The sequence below is a fragment of the Phalacrocorax aristotelis genome, chromosome 7 (genome assembly GCF_949628215.1).
Source record: "Phalacrocorax aristotelis chromosome 7, bGulAri2.1, whole genome shotgun sequence".
NCBI lineage: Eukaryota > Metazoa > Chordata > Aves > Suliformes > Phalacrocoracidae > Phalacrocorax > Phalacrocorax aristotelis.
In genome coordinates, this window is record NC_134282.1 from 29,868,919 (window position 1) to 29,886,201 (window position 17,283).

A 17,283-nucleotide genomic window follows, 5' to 3' on the forward strand; every position below is an offset into this window, starting at 1 on the left:
TTTTCCTTCTCCACCCTTCAGCTTCCCTAGCATAAACACTCTCCCTCTTCTTCTGTCCCAGCCACGCTGGGCAACTGTCAGCTGCTGGGGAGATAATGAAATAGCCTGGGTGAAGCAAAACAACCAAGAGTTCAAGATATCTGTTAATTAGGCTCTAGGGCCTATTTAATACATTTTGCTTTGGCAAATGTTGAAACAAGTTTCTCTCACAGCAATAGCCTGAAGTGGCAGCAGCCATGTTGGTATCTGGCACCGTCCTACAGCAAGAGGTACTGAGGAAGGAATGGGCCTAAGAACAGTTTTGAAAAATCTCAGGACATCCATTTAGATTTGAGATTTTATTTCTTGCTATGATGGCAGCAGAGAATGGTACGGTCTCAAATAGCCCCTTTCAGAGAGATGAGGAAGGGCAGAGAAGTCAGTGAAGGCAAGGGGCCCTCTGTGGGTTGGTGCTTGGTGCTGAGGACACAGGAGGAGTCATGGCTTGAAGTTTTCTCCCACTCCAGTAAGGGTCCTTCCCATCTCACTACTTGTCCTCAAGGAAGGTGCACACCTGGAGGAGATCTGAAAAGGCAAAGGAGAGGGGGAAATTCAGATCCTGCCTTTAAACCCTCCCATCCCACCAGCACACACCCAGCCATGCCAACAATGTCACTGCATGGAAAATATATTCAATGTGCAACAAAAAACCAGTGTATTAACCACAGATCACACTAAACACACGCTTTAGATTTGTGTGTTCACATGGGACAGGGTGGGTTCTTTTTACTGTTTCTCAAAGTTCATATTTTCTAAAGGTGAATAAAAATCTTTGATTCCCATTGATGCCAGAGCAGCAGACTTCAAGATTGTTTTCAGTTCATCCAAGAAGCTTTGAGAAATGTATACTGGCATCTTCAGGAGTTACCCTCATTTTGCTTTAAAAAAAATAAATGGACAGCTACAGAAGAAACTGTCCATGCCTGCAAGGCTAAGAACTGCAATTCACAGGCTTCTTCCTGGGGCTGATACAGTTACCTGATGGATTGCAGGTATTGAGGCTAGCAACTGAAGCATAGTATTGATCTCCAAGGAACTCCTTGCACGTTATTCCACTGCGGAGTTTGACCAGACACTTGGTCAAGTCTTTAAACAGAAGGTCCTTTGTTTGAGACTCAAACATCTTGAACTTGTCTTTCTCGGTTCCTTTTGTTCCAAACCGTTTCTGAAATACAGGCACAAAGAGGTAAGTGTATGTAAAAAATAGAAAGCTGGCAAGATCCAGCTTGTACAAGGCTAGCTCTTAGTCCTAGTTGTTTGCCATCATCCTGGGGAGCCCCCAGGATGAGCACCAGAAATTTAGGATTGACCTTTCTGTCCATGTGGTAAGATGAGGGATCTCTCAGTGGTAAGCGCTGTTGTGGCACAACGGCCAAAACAATTTTTTTTTCCATTGAACATGTCAATACATGCAGACCCTGTCAGCAGATGCTGCTGGCAGGTCCTATGCCTTAGCCATGAGTTGAAAGCAAAAGGAGCTGACTTCCCAAGTGCCTCTCAGCTGACCCTGACAGTGGAGCAAATAGTAATGTTTGCAGTCTAAAATCATTCAGAGGTGGTTTAGCCTGGTTACATTTACACCAGTAGCTGTAAGACTCTGTGTGTGTACAGGGAGGCTGTTGTCTTCCCAGGGCTGGACAGCTCGGTGCCCACATTGTGCCTGACCCAGCTGGGTTAGAGACCAGGCACCTCAGAGGAGCTTCTGAAAAAAACTTGCAAGAGCAGGCCCGAGAAGGAGGTGATAATCTCATGTCACACAAGTATAGCGTGACAACAGCAACCACTTTGTTCCAGCTGTTACCTAAAGGGGTATTTGCTAAGGTGGCAGAAGAGAAAGAGTAGTTTGGAAGGGATGGAGGAAGGGGGAGGCTGAGGGACAAGGCTGTCACCCCGTACCAGTAAGTTAAAAACTTCCACCTTTCGCTGACTCAAGGAAACTGAGAGCATCATTGCTCTAAAAATGCAAACATGCCACGTAAAAACAACCCCAGAACATTTCACCCGCTGTCAGTACTGCTAACCTCTTGTATCTCCAGCAGCTCACGGACTTTTTGTGTTTTCTCAGGACGCGTGACCACAGCATGGGTAGGAACTTTGGCCAGGTGGCATTCGCTGTAAGCCATAACATTTGCCCGACGCCCGTCAGTGCACAGCAACTCAAACTGGTCCATTTTCAGATCTTTGGCCCAATCTTCTTTATTTTTGCCTTTAAAGAGAATTGTTTGAGAGTTTCAGAGATCTTGTGTAGCAGAAGAATGTCAGCCTGACAACACATAAGCAAGGCATTTGTCCCTGCCTGCATTTGCACTGGTGCTTGGAGGCTTGGTGTGTACAAAGGGGGCTGTAAGTAGAACTCAGGAAAAGTCAGTGGGATCGGTCAGACTCTCAGAGCAGGCTGGAAGATGTAGTTACATCTCCTTCCTTGCATTTTCTCCCAAATGCTTGGAAAACTTCAACCACTGCTTTCAGAAATGTGACCTGAACTTTTATTTTCAGGCAAGGAGGGAGCTAGAGTGCTGCACAAAGGTGCCAGGGCAGGAGTCTGTGGTTAAGGGACTACCCAAATAATTGTGCAGCTGAAATTATATGATAGTTAGTGGGGTTGTGTCTCTGCAGAAATGCCTGGGCAGAGCAACCCGGGGGAGACAGCATGTACTGACACTTGAATTCTGTTCCTCCTGCAGGAGGGGTGAGATTGCCAGGATGAGCAGGTAAAGCTTGCTATTACCTTCTCCACTAGAAACAAAAATAATGCAGACAGGGGAAGGCAGCCCTGCCAAGACCCATGCAACAGAATAACCACATACCATCAGTGTTTTCCTTGACGATTGAGTGCTTAATAAAGGCCACATCCCCCTGCTCGACCAGACACCTTGGAAGTACAAAGAAAAGCAAGTGATGCGGGTGCTTGAATCCTGGCTCTTTCCCACAGATTTGATTCTGAACTATGTCTTAATTTTGTAAAATTAATCTCCAAGGACAGCCAGGTCTAAGAGCCCTGCTATGAATATTTTAAGGATATCTGAAACATAGTCTTTTAATACATTCTGGAAAAAAACCATGCATCCTTCTCACATGATAAGTAGCCGATTATTTTATTGTCAGAAAGAAGCAGTTTGTCCAGGTTCAGAATCTGCTTTGCTTTCTGCAATGCCTGCCTGCACGTGTTAATAGCTTTGTAAAAACACTGACTTGCACCAAAAGGACTGCAAACAGTGAAGCAGGGTGTCTTTGCTATTAGATGTAAATGAAACAAGATTCATTCTCTTTCTAAATTCATCCCCAATATGAATTACTTAGACTTGAGCTGATGCTGAGTGGGATGGAAGAGATGGCATGGGGCTGACCTCTGGTCTCTGCACTTTTTAGAGGACAGCTCATTTTAAATAAGGCAAGCAGAATTTTTAACAGAGAGTGTCTAGTGGCAGCATTGTTTGTGGGTCCCCATCTTTTAACACTCCTTATTTGTGTTAAAAGTGAGGAACTGCTGCTGTTGTAGGAGGTCTGACCAAAATGCTTGTGCCTCTCCAGGCTTGTGCGGAGGCACCAGGACATTAGTTTTACAGAACAGGAACATTTTACATTGTTTTTCAGGAAGCTGCCTAAGCTAAAAACATAGAGCATATGTATATGACCTATATACCTTCAGCAGTGTAATGGAGAAAAAGAGATGGTCAGAAAATTAGCATCAACACGAGGCTGTACTCCACGTGTGGTCTACCGGTAACCTCTGTGACTAAACCACAGGGTACTTGAGAGCAGCCTGAGTGTTTCCACCACCTACCGGAAAGCTCCAGTATATCCATAGTATCTCTCATGGCTGCTGGCAACGCACTTCTCTGGCGGGACCCCCCCTGAACCCTTGCAGAGCTGACAGAGGCGGGAGTTAGGAGGAGACCCAGGAGCACAGCCCTCGCTGAAGTATTCATCTGATGGCAGAAATAGGAAAAATTAACTTTGCCTGCACTGAAAAGTTAGGTTTTCTTTCAATAATACATTCTCATGCTGAATGTGTATTAGCAGTCACTGGGAGCTGGAAACAGGCTGTGGGAAGGAGAACAATTCAGTGGACAGCAAATTGCATGCATCCAGTTTTCTCTATGAAACTGATTACTTGTTATTATTGATAATGAAGCAGAGCCCAAGGTGCAATTGTGCTAGGCACTATTTTGGCATATAAAGCAGAATGTTCTTGCTGCAAACCATTCCCAGCTCATGCAGAGCCAGCCCAAGCCTCCTCATCCTTTACAGGTTGCAGAGTTGCATTTGGCAGCAATGCCAGAGCTCTGGGGAAAGAAGGGAGAGTGGGAAAGGCAGGAGGATGGAGAGGCTGATTTCTAAAACTTACTAACACTAGTATCTTCTTGAGGTTAGAGACTTCCTTTTAATAATTATATGCTTAATTTGCCTTGGTCCATAATATTTCCACATTATATTTGTTGGACTGTAATTCTCACCAACTGAAAGTTGGATGTAGATGATCTCTGAACAATTTCTAAAGGCCCGGAGCCAACGCAGACTTTTACTCCCTTATTCTCAGGCAGTGAGATCAGACCCTTTAAGTTTCTGGAACAAAGATCAGCCTCTGTCCCCTGTTCTCAGCCCTTCCCCTCCCTTCTTATATTCATAAACTCATCCTTTACCCCCACTCCACACCCTGCACAAGCACCAGGCCCCCTATACCTGGGGCAGCCTGTATTTCCTTTCTGGGAATACCTTTTGGGCTGCTGCACAGGGAAGGAGAGAGATGTGAAAAGAAAGCAAAGCCCCCCAAAGCAGCGGACATGCCATATCTTACTCTGAAGCAATCACCAACAGCCTAAAACTTTGCTCAGTGAAACCTTAAAAAACAGTCTTCTCCATCTCCCACCTCCAGGTGTGAATCTTTGAGGCACAAGAAACTTTGAAGATCAGATGAAGGATGGGAAAACATTGTTGCAAGCAGAATTCCAGCTAGAAGAAATGGATGCAAAACTTGACTCACCAAAATTGCAGTTGCCTGTCTTGTTGTGAATCAAGCCCATGGGGATGTTCCAGCCAGCAGTTCTCCCAACAGCAGTGTGGCACGACTTCTTGCCCTGCAGGTTGTTCCATGTGATATCGCTGTCAGATTTCTTCACAACAGCCACCGCAAAGTAGGATGCTTTCAGAAGATAAAATAGAGAGGAATTAAGGACTGACCTGAGGATCTCACCATGATCCCTTAGCAAAGCATTAGCTCTATTTGGGAGAGAGCACCTACGAACAGCATAATAGAAATACTTTGCATTTATAAATGATTTGCTGTGCAGCAACAACAGAAGAATTTGCAGATGTGATGCATCAACTCCCACCATGCTCCTGGGCAATTATTATCCCTGACATTCTGACATTCCCCGCTGCCCAAAAATTCTGACACTTGGGTATGCAAGAAGGCCATAGCAAGACATATGGGATGATTTATTATCCCCTCTTTAACAAAGGACAAAAACCTTCCTTCCTCTTCCTCTTCCCATTTCTAGGAAGAACAATTTCCTAATACTACAGTCCAGACCATCTTTCCCTGTTCCCAGCCCTGGCATTGTTATGGTGTGACTGTGCTCCAGATAGCAGCAGCTAAGCACAACCTCTGCCATTACTATATGCTTTGCCTTGACATCTGCTTGCAGATCAGACTTTCCCTCTGACTACTAAATTTGTCTCCCAAATTTTTAATATCTACATTGGACACAGTGGCTTTTTGTGTGGAGACTGGCCATTTATTCTCCACTCATGACTGCATATGTATTTTTCTGCTTATATCCATCAGAACGGTTTTCTGTCCCTCTGTTGGCAGTAATTACCTGGTTCTCCTTCTTCTTTGCTGCATTCACTCTCATCTGAGGGAAGGAAAGAGAGGAAGATATTAGAGAAAAGATACAGCAAATCCAAAAAAAAGGATCAAGCTCACTAATTTCTGGAGAAACTTCATTCTAAAGTGATTGTTTCAGGTAACACCTTGTGCATCAACAGAACAAAACACAGCCTCCATCTGCTCCTGTGAGCTAAAACAACTAGTTTTACTGAGGGTGGTGCTAAAGGACAGGGACATCATGGTTAAAATGAAGAAGACAAGAGCTGGAGGTGATTGTGTTCCTGACTGTCAGTGTCCACTCTCCCAGGGCTGTCCACCTTCATGGAAAGGCGAGGTGTGCTGTGGTAAGCAGAGATGCCTCAGAGCACCGTGTGTTTTCTGCAGGATGCAGTGCTGAGGCTGCTTTTTAGATTTCAGAATAAAAACAGCTCTTTTGCACCAGCCTGTTCCATACGACCTTGACCCAGAGGGACAGCCTGGGCTGCGCTTACCCTCATAGCTTTCTCCCATCACTGGCACCAAGCCACACACGCCAGCAGTGTAGACGAAACCTCCATCTAAGCTGATAGCATCTGCTTCACCTTTCTGCAATGAAAACGGCACAGCAATGAAACAACGCTGTATGTCCCCAGACCAGTGCTTTTCAGAAATCAGATTGTGAAAGACGCACTTGATGTAAGGGAGAAAAGCCTGGGGGACCTGAGAGGCCATCCCTTAGCATATGGACAGACAAGGTTTTGGTGATGCAGAGGGAGTTTTGAAATTATCAATCCTGTGCACCTGTAACCACCTCCAGCAGCAGCTCTCCTTCCAAGATACTTGCAGGCTCAGGCATGTGTCTCTCCTAGCCTGCTTCCCTGCCAAATGGATTTCCTTATCTCACCTGTCTGTTCAAGTTTGCATTTTGTGCTGCCTTTACGGTACTGACCCAACCCTCTGAGCTACCACCAGCATCCTCATCTGCACTTTGGAACCACTCCTCTTCTAAGCAGGAAACTATTTTTCTCTGCATTTTACAAAATTGTATTTTGCCTTCCTTTTAAAAAAAAAAAGTTACTTCACACCAGAAAACTTCTTTTTATTTAGGAAGCCTCAAGAAAGAATACTGTCCCACAGGTTTTTTTTTAAACTGTTAATCAGTGAAAAACTAGTCAAGCCTTTTCCTGTGATGATGTTGGTTTCTACCCACTGGTATTTCTTGCAAAGCTCCCAATATTTTATTTTTAAATCTACTCCCCCCTCCCCACCCCATCTATTCCCAGTCTGAAAGCAGCAATGCTGTTCTCCATCTGAAAGGTTCACAGGGAGAAGAAAAGGAAAAAAAACATACCATGATCTTGATAATGCAGTCCTTGGTATTGTCTGCCACAGTGCACTCCACCTCCCCATTGCTCACCACACTCCAGAGGTCACACTTGCTCTTCTCGCTCTTGCCTACTGCACACCACCGTGTCTTGTTTTCTCTGCGGTTGGAGTTCAACTGATCTTTAAAACAACAGCATTAAAAAAAAAGGATAAGTCTAGATCCCTGCTGAACAATAAGGCTACAAACAACTTTCTGGGTGTGTGGGACTCAGTCGTAAAACCATCTGTACACACCAACCTGCTGCTGCCCAGTGCAATATGTTCTTGTTTAAAAAGCTCTGGGCTGGTGTGAATGGAAGGGATGATTCTTAAGCTGAAGTAGGCTCAAAAATCAACTTACAGGTCAGAAAGGAGGATGTCTGCATAACACAAGCCATTCACACAGATTCATGTTAGCTAAAACATTGCAACTACTAAACCACCATGCATTAGTAATACTTGGTATTGCTGCCTGTAATATATTCCGCATTTCTCCAGTCCTCACATCCCAGACAACCATGACACTAAGACCAGACCAAGCTGCAAAATTACAGCCTAGTTATGTTTCTGTGAAGTGTCATTTGAATAATCTGGTTTGATGCTACATGAAGGCCATGTACCCCCTTCCATAAATGCCATAGCATCTGAGCCTACCACAGAGATCTCTGAGCAACTATACATTTTAAGTGGATTTTGGGGGTCATTTGTGGAATGTTCGACTCTCAGAAAGTCAGCTAGGACACCAATAAATGCTTGATGACCCTAGACAGAAATAAAGGAAACTGTTTCCCTCAAGTGGCCAATACTGGACCTGGTGTCCTGGGATGTTCCTTTCTCTTACATCCCAGAAATGGCTTTTCTAAGCAGCAGTTTTGACCATGTCCAACCCCTACCACCAGCTGAATAACCATGGGCAATTTTTGTTGTTGTAATCATGATGAAGGGATGAGGGGTAGAGTGTGTGTAAATTTTCCACCTTTATCCTTTGCTGATGATGTTATTTTTGACTTTAGTATCAACAAATTCCTTTTGTTGATGTAAGTGAAATTTGTGAATATTGTGTGATTTTAATGATGATACCTTTCACAGGAAGTATTTTGCAGAGAATGCTATTTGTGTTTGAAAAAATTGTGTTCCTTTCCCCAGACATGTTTGCTGATCCCATCTCTTCAACGCAGCTCACACTGACAGAACATTAGTGTTTCGTGTCCTGCCTACCTTTCTGAAGGCTCTGGATGGCACTGTAATAGTCAAAGCCCAGGTAGAGCTGGGAATCCATCAGTGATGGGATACGCTTCAGCTGTATAGCAGAGTCCTTGAAAAGCAAGTCTTTGAGGGCTGGGTCCTTCTTGCCAGGTGGCCCAAAGAGGTGGAAGGTGCTGGTTGTGTCCACGCCAAATTTTTCCTGTCACAAGGGAAAAATAATCAGCAAATGACCATACCAAGGCACTTGGAAAGCTAAAGAGAACAAGCAAAGCCAGGGTACAGAATACAGGATGCTAGGGGAAGGAAAGAAGGGCTTGACAATACCTGTGCTTTTGAGAGGAAGGCCCAGATATCATCAACCTTGCTATCATCTCGAGCCACAACAGCGTGAGCAGGCACCCTGGCCCAGTGACAGGTTTTGTAGTTGTCCACGGGCTGACGGCTGCCATCCAGACACAGAAGCTCATACTCGTCCTTATTCTCCGGGGCATTTTCTGGAGGAAGGGAGGATCCATAGGTTGCATCACCATGAAAATAGACAAAAAAAACCAGTCTGGGGCAGCTTTGTAATGAATTTATTTCTGTGGAAGCTCGGGAGAGAATTCTTTGCAGAAGACAGGTTACACACATCCCCTTTGCAGTGGTAATGAGGTCATTGTGGTCATATGAAGGCAGTGCAGAAAGGAGAATGCGTGTGCTTGTGAATGAGAGATTATCTCTGCCTTTGTCTTACCTAACCCAACAGTAAGGTGATTTATGCGACAGTAGTGGCTAGACATCCAGGCATGTACAAATAGGTACAAATAGATTTACAAACACCTTACAAATGGATAGAACAGGTCAGAAGCCACACATGGTCTGTGAAGGCCAGTAGTGTCAAGGCTGAAAACAGAGCCCAGGTCAGAGATCACAGGGTTACAGGAGAATTCAGGTGGGAAGGGACTTCTGAAGATCTGTGGTCAAAGCCCCTGCTCAAAGCAGGGGCAGACCAGGTTGCTCCAGGTGGATCTTGAAGACCTCCAAGGATGGAGTGTACATAGCTGTCCTGGGCAACCTGTCCCACTACTTGACTGTCCTCAAGGGGAAAAAAATTTCTCCTTGTATCTGGACCAAACTGCTCTTGTTTCAGTTTATGGTTATTGTTTCTCCACTTTTCGCTGTCTACCTCCGTAAAGATCTTTGCTCCACCTTCTTGCTAACCTCCTTGTAGGCACATGCAGGCTGCTCTGAGATCTCCCCAAAGCCATCTCCTCCCCAGGTTGATCAAGCCCACCCCACTGAGCATCTCCTTGCAAGACAAGTGTCCCTGCCCCATGACCATCTCGGTGGCCATCCACTGAACTCACTGCAGGTCCTGGGCATGCCACGCGATCTTCTGTCTTGGAAGATGCACTCTTGCTGTGGGCTGAATTCCCTCAAAAGTCCCTCCCAGAGGGATGCGTGAGTGTAATTATCTACACAATTGCTCTCCCTACATTTGCTGTGATAACCTTACAGCTGGCTCTGAGATATGGAACCAATGATAATATTATTGAACTTAAATCAAGCAGGTTTTCCTTCTTCAAAGAACCCCAAAGAAGAAAAAGTGAACCCCACCACAAACATATTTCTCAGTAACAGTGATAGGTCAGTCCACAGTGTGCAAAACATGTTTCTAGAGATGAAAAGAGAAGTTTGGGGCAAACCTGGAGAGCAATGAAAGCCTGCACAGTGTGACTAATTGCAGGATGGAGTGGCAGCAAGAGGTTGGACTGGGAAGGAGAGAAATAAGTGGTCCCGCAGGCCTACCTTGAACAGTTGTGTGTTTCACAAAAGCCACATCTCCTTTTCCATCTTGCAGACAGCTGCAGGTGGGAGGAACAGAGGAGATGTTAAAAAAACAGACATTGTGGCTCCTTATCTACTGTTTCAGCAAATTACTTTGTCACAAACTGCAACTGTAAAGCCATAGTCTCCCAAAAAAGCTATGTTGGCAGGGAAGAAAATGTGGTGCCAGAGAATCTCAAGAAGCCCAGTTAGACCTAGCACAATGCTAAGCTGTCTATTCTTAAGTCTGTGCAAAACCATACAGCCCAGCTGCCTTTCTCATCTTTTGCTAGCTGCCTGCCAGTTATTGCCAACAGGGTCTTCAATTACCAGCACTCCCAGTTGTTCTATAAATTCAGTCTCCTCAGGACCCCTGATTTCAACACAGCTCTTCCTGGTATAACAAAAACTTGCCTGTGTCAGGGCTAGAATATTTCCCCCAAAGAAAAACAACTTTCACTCACTGAAAAGCTCCAGAATATCCAGAATAAGGTGCTGTGTGGGAGCATTTGGTTTTGGGATCCCCTTTGCACTGACGGCACAGTTTTTGTTCGGTGGTGGCACCAGGCACGCAGCTGGCAGAGAAAAAATTGGCCACCGCTATGGACAAAAAAGAAGCAATAGTTAGTCTAAAATTCACCTTTTCAAGGACCTGGAAGGGAGAGGATGCATAAAGAATGTCAGTGACTTGACTGCTCTGCAAGCTACCTCTGGACCTCCACAGGAGATTGGGCAACATTGCTTTCACCGTACCACTGCCCCTGGCTTAACACCAGCTCATTTATCTCGCCATTTCCCTCCTCACCCTGCTCGATGGAGGCTGAGTCTTTGCCATCCCACTTGATGTCTCCACGGTGAAGGAGTTTCCCAATTGGGATGTTCCAGCCAGCGGACCTGCCCAGGCCCGTGTGGCAGGAGGTCTTGCCCTGTAACTCATTTATCGTGAAGCCTGTTCCTTTCTTCACGACAGCCACGGCATAGTAGTTGGTTGTGGAGCCTGCAGGGCAGGAAAAAGCAGAAAAGCAATGAAAAGCAAAATTTATGAACGTTTCAAATCCTGCCAAACCCCTAATTTCAGAGAATAAAGTGCTGCACTTCCAAATAATTAGCATCTACTTGAACACTCATGGTCTTCCCATTTTCTTAGGGGTGAGCTACACTGCCAATATTGAATGGATGCTGCACATTACAGCTTGTAACAATAAGTGACCTGAAAATAATGACACATGCAAAATGCTTTGCCACTGGACAGATGTTAGACTTGCCCACAGTTTTGTAAGGATGCTTCAACAAGTCTTTTTGGCAAATCTTCTTTGGCAAGTCTTTTCTCAATCCCCTTGTCCACTGAAGCATACAAGTAAGCCTTGTGAGACTGAAATTCCACATTTAGTCTCTATACCTAGTCCATCACATGCTATGTTTGAATAAAGTGACTTAGTTTTAGGGGTGGTAGAGACCACAGTCTTCCGTTTAATATCTGTATGTTCTTAGCTGCCATGTTGGGAATAACTCTGCCATGTTGTTTTGATCCTGAATATTGTGTACAAACAGGCTGAACACCAGGGAAGAGGTCAAAAGAGATTGGGAACTTTGGACATGGTGGGATCGCATGAGGCAAGATGGAGGCAAATCGAGAAATAGCATCTCTTTAGCTCCAAAGGGAAAGATGGGAGATATGGAGGACAGTACAGACAGTGAGCAGGGATGGAGCAACAGAGCTAAGTCTTATCAGAAGGGATTGCTGCAGAGCACTTCTGATGCTTCCCTTCTTTTTTCTGTGCTTTGCCTGCACCTCTTGCCTCAGTAATCTCAACTGGGTGTTCTTCCACAACCACTAATGGCAATGCTGTTGACTCTTCAATCTTTTTTTTTTTTTTCTTTTTTTTTTTTTTTTTGTCTTGATGACTGTGTAGGAAGCTACACAGGTTATCTCTGCTATCTAGCACAGCTTTTTACCCGCATAGTTCGAGGTCACTGAAAGAAGATCATCTCTGGGACCAGCACAATTTTTATGCTATGGTTCAGGACAACCACGATTTCTGCTTATGGTGCTCTCCTTCCATGGCCACTGCATCATCATGGGATCAGTGACTGTCATCACAGCTAAAGTCAGAAATGGGGCACTGGCTCTGCCCCTTCCCATTGCAGTGACCCTGTGGCCATGGGTGATGATTCACATTTTGGTGTAACTGCCCCCACTTCCCCTCTGGGGTTTGGAAGCCAGGGACAATATCTTGGACACCCAACAGAAACAATGTGAGAGCTCTGCGTGGAAAGGGTGGCCTTTACACTGTCAGTTTGTTACCACCACTTGGCTTAAAAATATTGCATGAAACATGTACCTTCACCGTGTTGGTAGACCTCAGCAACAATGGGCTTCAGCTTGTAGGGGGCAAGGCCTGCCTCAAACACTTGACCACCATCCAAAGTAATGGCATCTGCTTCATTATTCTAAACAACAAAAAGATTTCAGTCAATAAACAAGGAGCAGAGATGCATGAGGGAAAATGGTTCCCTAGAGTCTCTCCTGGATCCTTGTGGGTGAGTCCTTCCCTACAGGGGGATCACAGCAGTGACTCAAAGGAAACCCCAGCCTTCTCCAGGTGTAACAGGCTACTGAAACATCCTCAGTGCCCAGCACAGATATTTGCTGCCCACTCACTGAAATGGCTTTTATGCAGTCGAGGTACATTGCTTTCTGCAGGCAAGTCAATGCAACAGCCTCTGCTTGCATGTTGTCCCTTAGGTTATGGCATTTGTTCTGTTCTGGTGAGGATACTGTGCACCATCTGATGTTTATCTTGGGGGGAGCAGCAAAACACAGAGCTGTAGAAAGAACCAGAAATAAATAGTCTCAGAGAGGTAGAAAGCCACGAAGTAGAGAGAAACAGCATCTCTGTGAACACATGATCTTTGGTTCCCTGCAATCACAGCCTCGGGTAATGGCTGGGTGCAGGATCAGCCTTGCACATCTCCTAAGTCATGCAGGAAGGCTGTTTCTTTCTTGCCTGACGTGCACCTTCAGGAACATCTGGGAGGATCTTTCCTGTCCCTGGGTAATGAATGTCCTGCACAGCATCATGATTCGAGCAGCCTGAGCTCATGCAACATCCGCAGGAGTAGCAGAACAAATCCACACACTTCAGTAGAAATCAAACTCAAGAGTTTGCAAAAATGGAAAGCAAAGGTCATCCACTGAAGCAGTTTTTGCAAATAACCCCAGAGGGGGAGCAACTCTGACCTGGCCAGATTATATTCAGTACGTTGCCACACATGACCTCCTTGGCAGCTAGATGATCTGATATATTTAACTGTCTCTTTATATCTCACCTCCTCCACTACACCCAATAACAGAGGTGCCATACCAGCTCCACAGTCCTCTCTCCTAAGAGTCCCCCAACCAGAAAATGCAGCTGACTGGCTGCTCTGGGAGCAAAGCAAAAACCTCAGGTGGACACAGACTCACACCTCCTTCAGCAACCTAAACACCAGAAATCTTGGAAAGTGCAGATAAAGTACGTGGCCAGCCCATGCTGCACACTTCACCTTAACTCTGCTCTTTCCTGGCAGGACTGTGCAGACTGAGAGGCTCTATGCACAGTTCACTCCCTCCGAACCCTTGATGGCACATTTCCTTCAAACATCTCCAGATTAACCTATGCTGTTTCAATTTTCTCCTTCATTTCTGAAATACTCTCTCTTACTTGATTTTTGAGCCATAACACTGAAAGGCAGACACCTCCCCTCCTCCCAGTGGAGGCGCTGAATCTGGCCACAGGGATAATCCTTAGTCTTAATTCCCACTGCCATCATCTACGTTTTTCAAGTCTTAGCTACACAAAGCCATGGTGACCTCAATCTAGTGCTGGCAACTGTCCTGCCCCAGGCAGAAGCTGGACAGGAACCTCCTGAGGGAGTCAGCCTGGGGGCACTGGTGAACACTGGGAAGGCAACGGGAGCCCAAATGCCACAGCCTCTGCCACAGAGCTTTTGGGCAACCTTTTGGCTCCTTCCATGCAGGCGAGGAGGAGGGACTCGTCACTGATAATAAAACATCATCGCATGCAAAGATGCTCAAGGACTTTCTGATGGCAGCAGCACAGGGAGCACTTCCCACCAGAGGAACATTAATCACCAGCACTCTTTATGGGGGATCAGAAGAGACTCACTGCCTACTGTGAGAAGGGGACCCATCTTTTCCTTTCCAGGCAGCAGTTCCTAGGTCAGGTGTAGAGAGCAGCAATCTCCTTGCTGTGGCTACCTGCTTATTGCCTGCCAAAACTGTGAGCAGAGAGAGAGGAGAGAAAGAATTGCTTCAAGCAGAGCCAGCTCTGCAACAGCACAATTTAGGCATAAAATACACAGGCGCCAAGCAAAGTGCAGCTGCAGCAGCAGCACGGAACAGCACAGGAGAGCAGAGAGAAAGCAGTCTTTCGTTATTTAAGCTCTATTTTATTGTTACTGCCTTCAGGTTTAACCCAACACACATGCAGTCTTTGCAGGGAGACCTTGTTCTTGTTTCTCCCCCATGGCTGAACTCCTGCTTCTCTCCCGGCACAGCAGCTTGCAGGAGGATGATTTTTCCCTTCCCCTCTCTGGCAGCAAGTGTGGAGCCTCTCCCGAGCAGTCCCCTCCCCCGCAGTGAGTACTGAGCATCCCTCCTCCTTGCTAGCCTGGTGCTCTGCAGCTTGCTGTGGGGAGATGCAGACCTCCCTCCAGCCTCCATGGGCTGACCCAAGGAAAAAGCTGCTGTCATTAATGCTCAAAACACCATCCTTGTTGACAGAGATCCACAGCTGCCAAAGCAAGCATCTGGCAGGCACTCCTTTGCTTTTACGTCCTGGCTTTTACTTAACAGCTGCCTGGGTCTGGCATGTGCTGCAGCTCTCAAACAGCCTCATCTAGAGGGAAAGCCTGGGGTCCTGGGAGGTTTTGTCTCTTCCTTTCCCCCAAAACTTCTTTCAGCAAACACTTACCTGCTATCCCGAAGGACAGCACAGTAGAGAGTATGAGTTTCATACTTGAGCAGGGAGTCAGTGCCAAGGAGGGGGTGCAGCAGCCTTGGTCACAGACTGTCCCCTCCAAGTCTGTGATGGCTCTGGAACTGCTTTCTCCCCCTTTTATAGAGGAACAGCCCTGGCTGTGTTTGCAGAAGCAATGACCTAACACTGTTTGTCCTTCCTTGTTTCTCAATAGCTCCTAAATCGCCCCCCTTCCCTGGATCAGCCCATTTTTAGGAAGCCTTTCATTTTGGCACTGAACCCCTCTGCAGGCAGTGGTTAGAGCAGGGCAAGGTACTTTTCATTTTACAAGGGGCTTCAGATGGAAAATTCCCAAATTGTGACATTTGAATTCCCCTGCAGGCTGAAACACCACAGGAGGGGCTATTTTCTTTGTGCTAGTCACCCCCTGCCTTGCCCAGCCTAATCTCAGAAAGTCCCTGCTGGATCCAGCCCTGAGTTTTGCATGTTTGCCAGTAACTGGTGCTGTCGTGCCTTTGGCTTGCAGCACCCTGCGTGCCTACCTGCTCCCTTGCGCTCTTTTGGCAAAAGGGTTGAAAGGCAGTAAATGTTCCTTATGCATGATCTGGCAAGCTCCTTGCACATGCCAAGAAAGTCAATTGCATCAAGCAAACAGCTCAATAAGTGCCCTGCAGATATAAGGAAACATCACACTGCACCTTTGTTAAATTCTTGGGATGAACCTGGGAAGAAATGCTGAGATTAGCAGTCACCATCCTTCCCCTTCCTCTGCAAAACCTCTCCCTCTGATTGTATCACTCCCGGTTTATCTCCCTACATCCAGGACCAGTGGGGCGTGGCTAGATTTACAGCCTGCCTTTGCGACGCTGTCCCAGGCTCAATATCCTGATCTTTGCTGGAGGCTACAAGACCAGCTTCAGGCTGACTTCGGCACATGCACACTAAATGAGAGTCCCTGGACCACATCAGGCCCATAAGGCCTGGCAGCATCCCTAAGACAGCAGCTGCTAGGGCTGGTGCACCCGACACAAGCTACAGGAGTGCTGTAGGAAGCCCAGCGGTGAGGTTCCACTCCCAGGCTTGCTCTCAAGAGCACCGGGCTCCCTTTGTGATCTGGATTCCCTGCACAAGCCCTTCCTCTTGCACACTGCAAGCCTTCCTTCCCTTTTAAAGGATCTCCCATCAGTATTTACTCCAGAAAGTTGTGGCCTTCGAAGGTCTTCCTCCACCAATACATGTAGATGCCACTGAAATCCATCCCCAGCTCCCTGTGGGTCTCACCAATCCTTGCCTCCCTCAGGGTAGCCTTAGCAATGTCTCCATCCATGGGAAGAAGAGGCACAAAAGCTCACAGGAGGCTGTCCCACACGGTTCTTCCATAGCTTTTTGTTGATTTGTTCCAAAACGCCTCTTCTAACAGATATCCTGAGAGAGCCTAGAAATTGCAGTGCCAATGGAAAATCAAATATATCTGAGCACATAAATAATGGTGAAAATATTTGGACACCTTGACTCCACAAACTAAGTAGATAAAACACTATCCAGAGCAGATAAAGGTGATTTTGCCACATGACAAATGAAGGGGAAAGAGGCAGAAGAAAGTTTGGAAAACATAAAGGATCTGTTCAAGCAACAGAAGAGCTGGAAGAACGTGTACTATGTCACCTTCCACACATGGTTACCAGCCTTTTTTACATGGACCACTCACTGCTCCTCTTTCCCCTCTCAAATTGCACCTGCATCCCCAATGCACTCTCTGTATCTGCCAAGGGGATGGCTGTGATGTGGTGATGTGATGGGTGGTTTTTGGCTCCACACCTCTTTCTCTTGCCCTCCCAGATGGCATCAGGACAAATCCAGGGGTGAAGGAAGAGGCTTGGAATGCAATAGATTTTACTGCTTACCTCTTTTACTCCAGTATTTACCAGTAACCTCCTGGATTTCCAGATGTCCAGCCTCTAGTCATCTGGAAAGTCAACAGACACATACAGTGCAGCTTCTATACCTCATTTTGATGCTACCAAATCCTACCTTTCTCCATGATGGATTTCCATTCACCTCCTGGTGTGCACC

The 17,283-nt window shown here is 46.2% G+C and overlaps 1 protein-coding gene across 2 annotated transcripts; it reads right to left on the reverse strand.

The window, feature by feature from the left end:
- Positions 1–323: 323 nt before the first annotated feature.
- TF (transferrin) lies at positions 324–15,336 on the reverse strand. 2 transcript variants are annotated; one of them, XM_075099570.1, is made up of 17 exons: positions 15,205–15,336; positions 12,891–13,054; positions 12,571–12,679; positions 11,034–11,225; positions 10,693–10,828; positions 10,211–10,266; positions 8,747–8,916; positions 8,435–8,621; positions 7,203–7,357; positions 6,364–6,457; positions 5,862–5,897; positions 5,024–5,182; positions 3,824–3,968; positions 2,847–2,911; positions 2,061–2,245; positions 1,018–1,204; positions 324–564 (listed from the first exon to the last, which is right to left on the reverse strand). In XM_075099570.1, the coding sequence occupies exons 1-17, from the start codon at positions 15,245–15,247 to the stop codon at positions 527–529; spliced, it is 2,121 nt and encodes a 706-aa protein (XP_074955671.1). In that variant the 5' UTR covers positions 15,248–15,336; the 3' UTR covers positions 324–526. The 2 variants fall into 2 exon arrangements, with proteins under 2 accessions (XP_074955671.1, XP_074955672.1); XM_075099571.1 differs by lacking the exon at positions 15,205–15,336 and adding an exon at positions 14,398–14,437.
- Between the last annotated feature and the right edge of the window lie 1,947 nt (positions 15,337–17,283).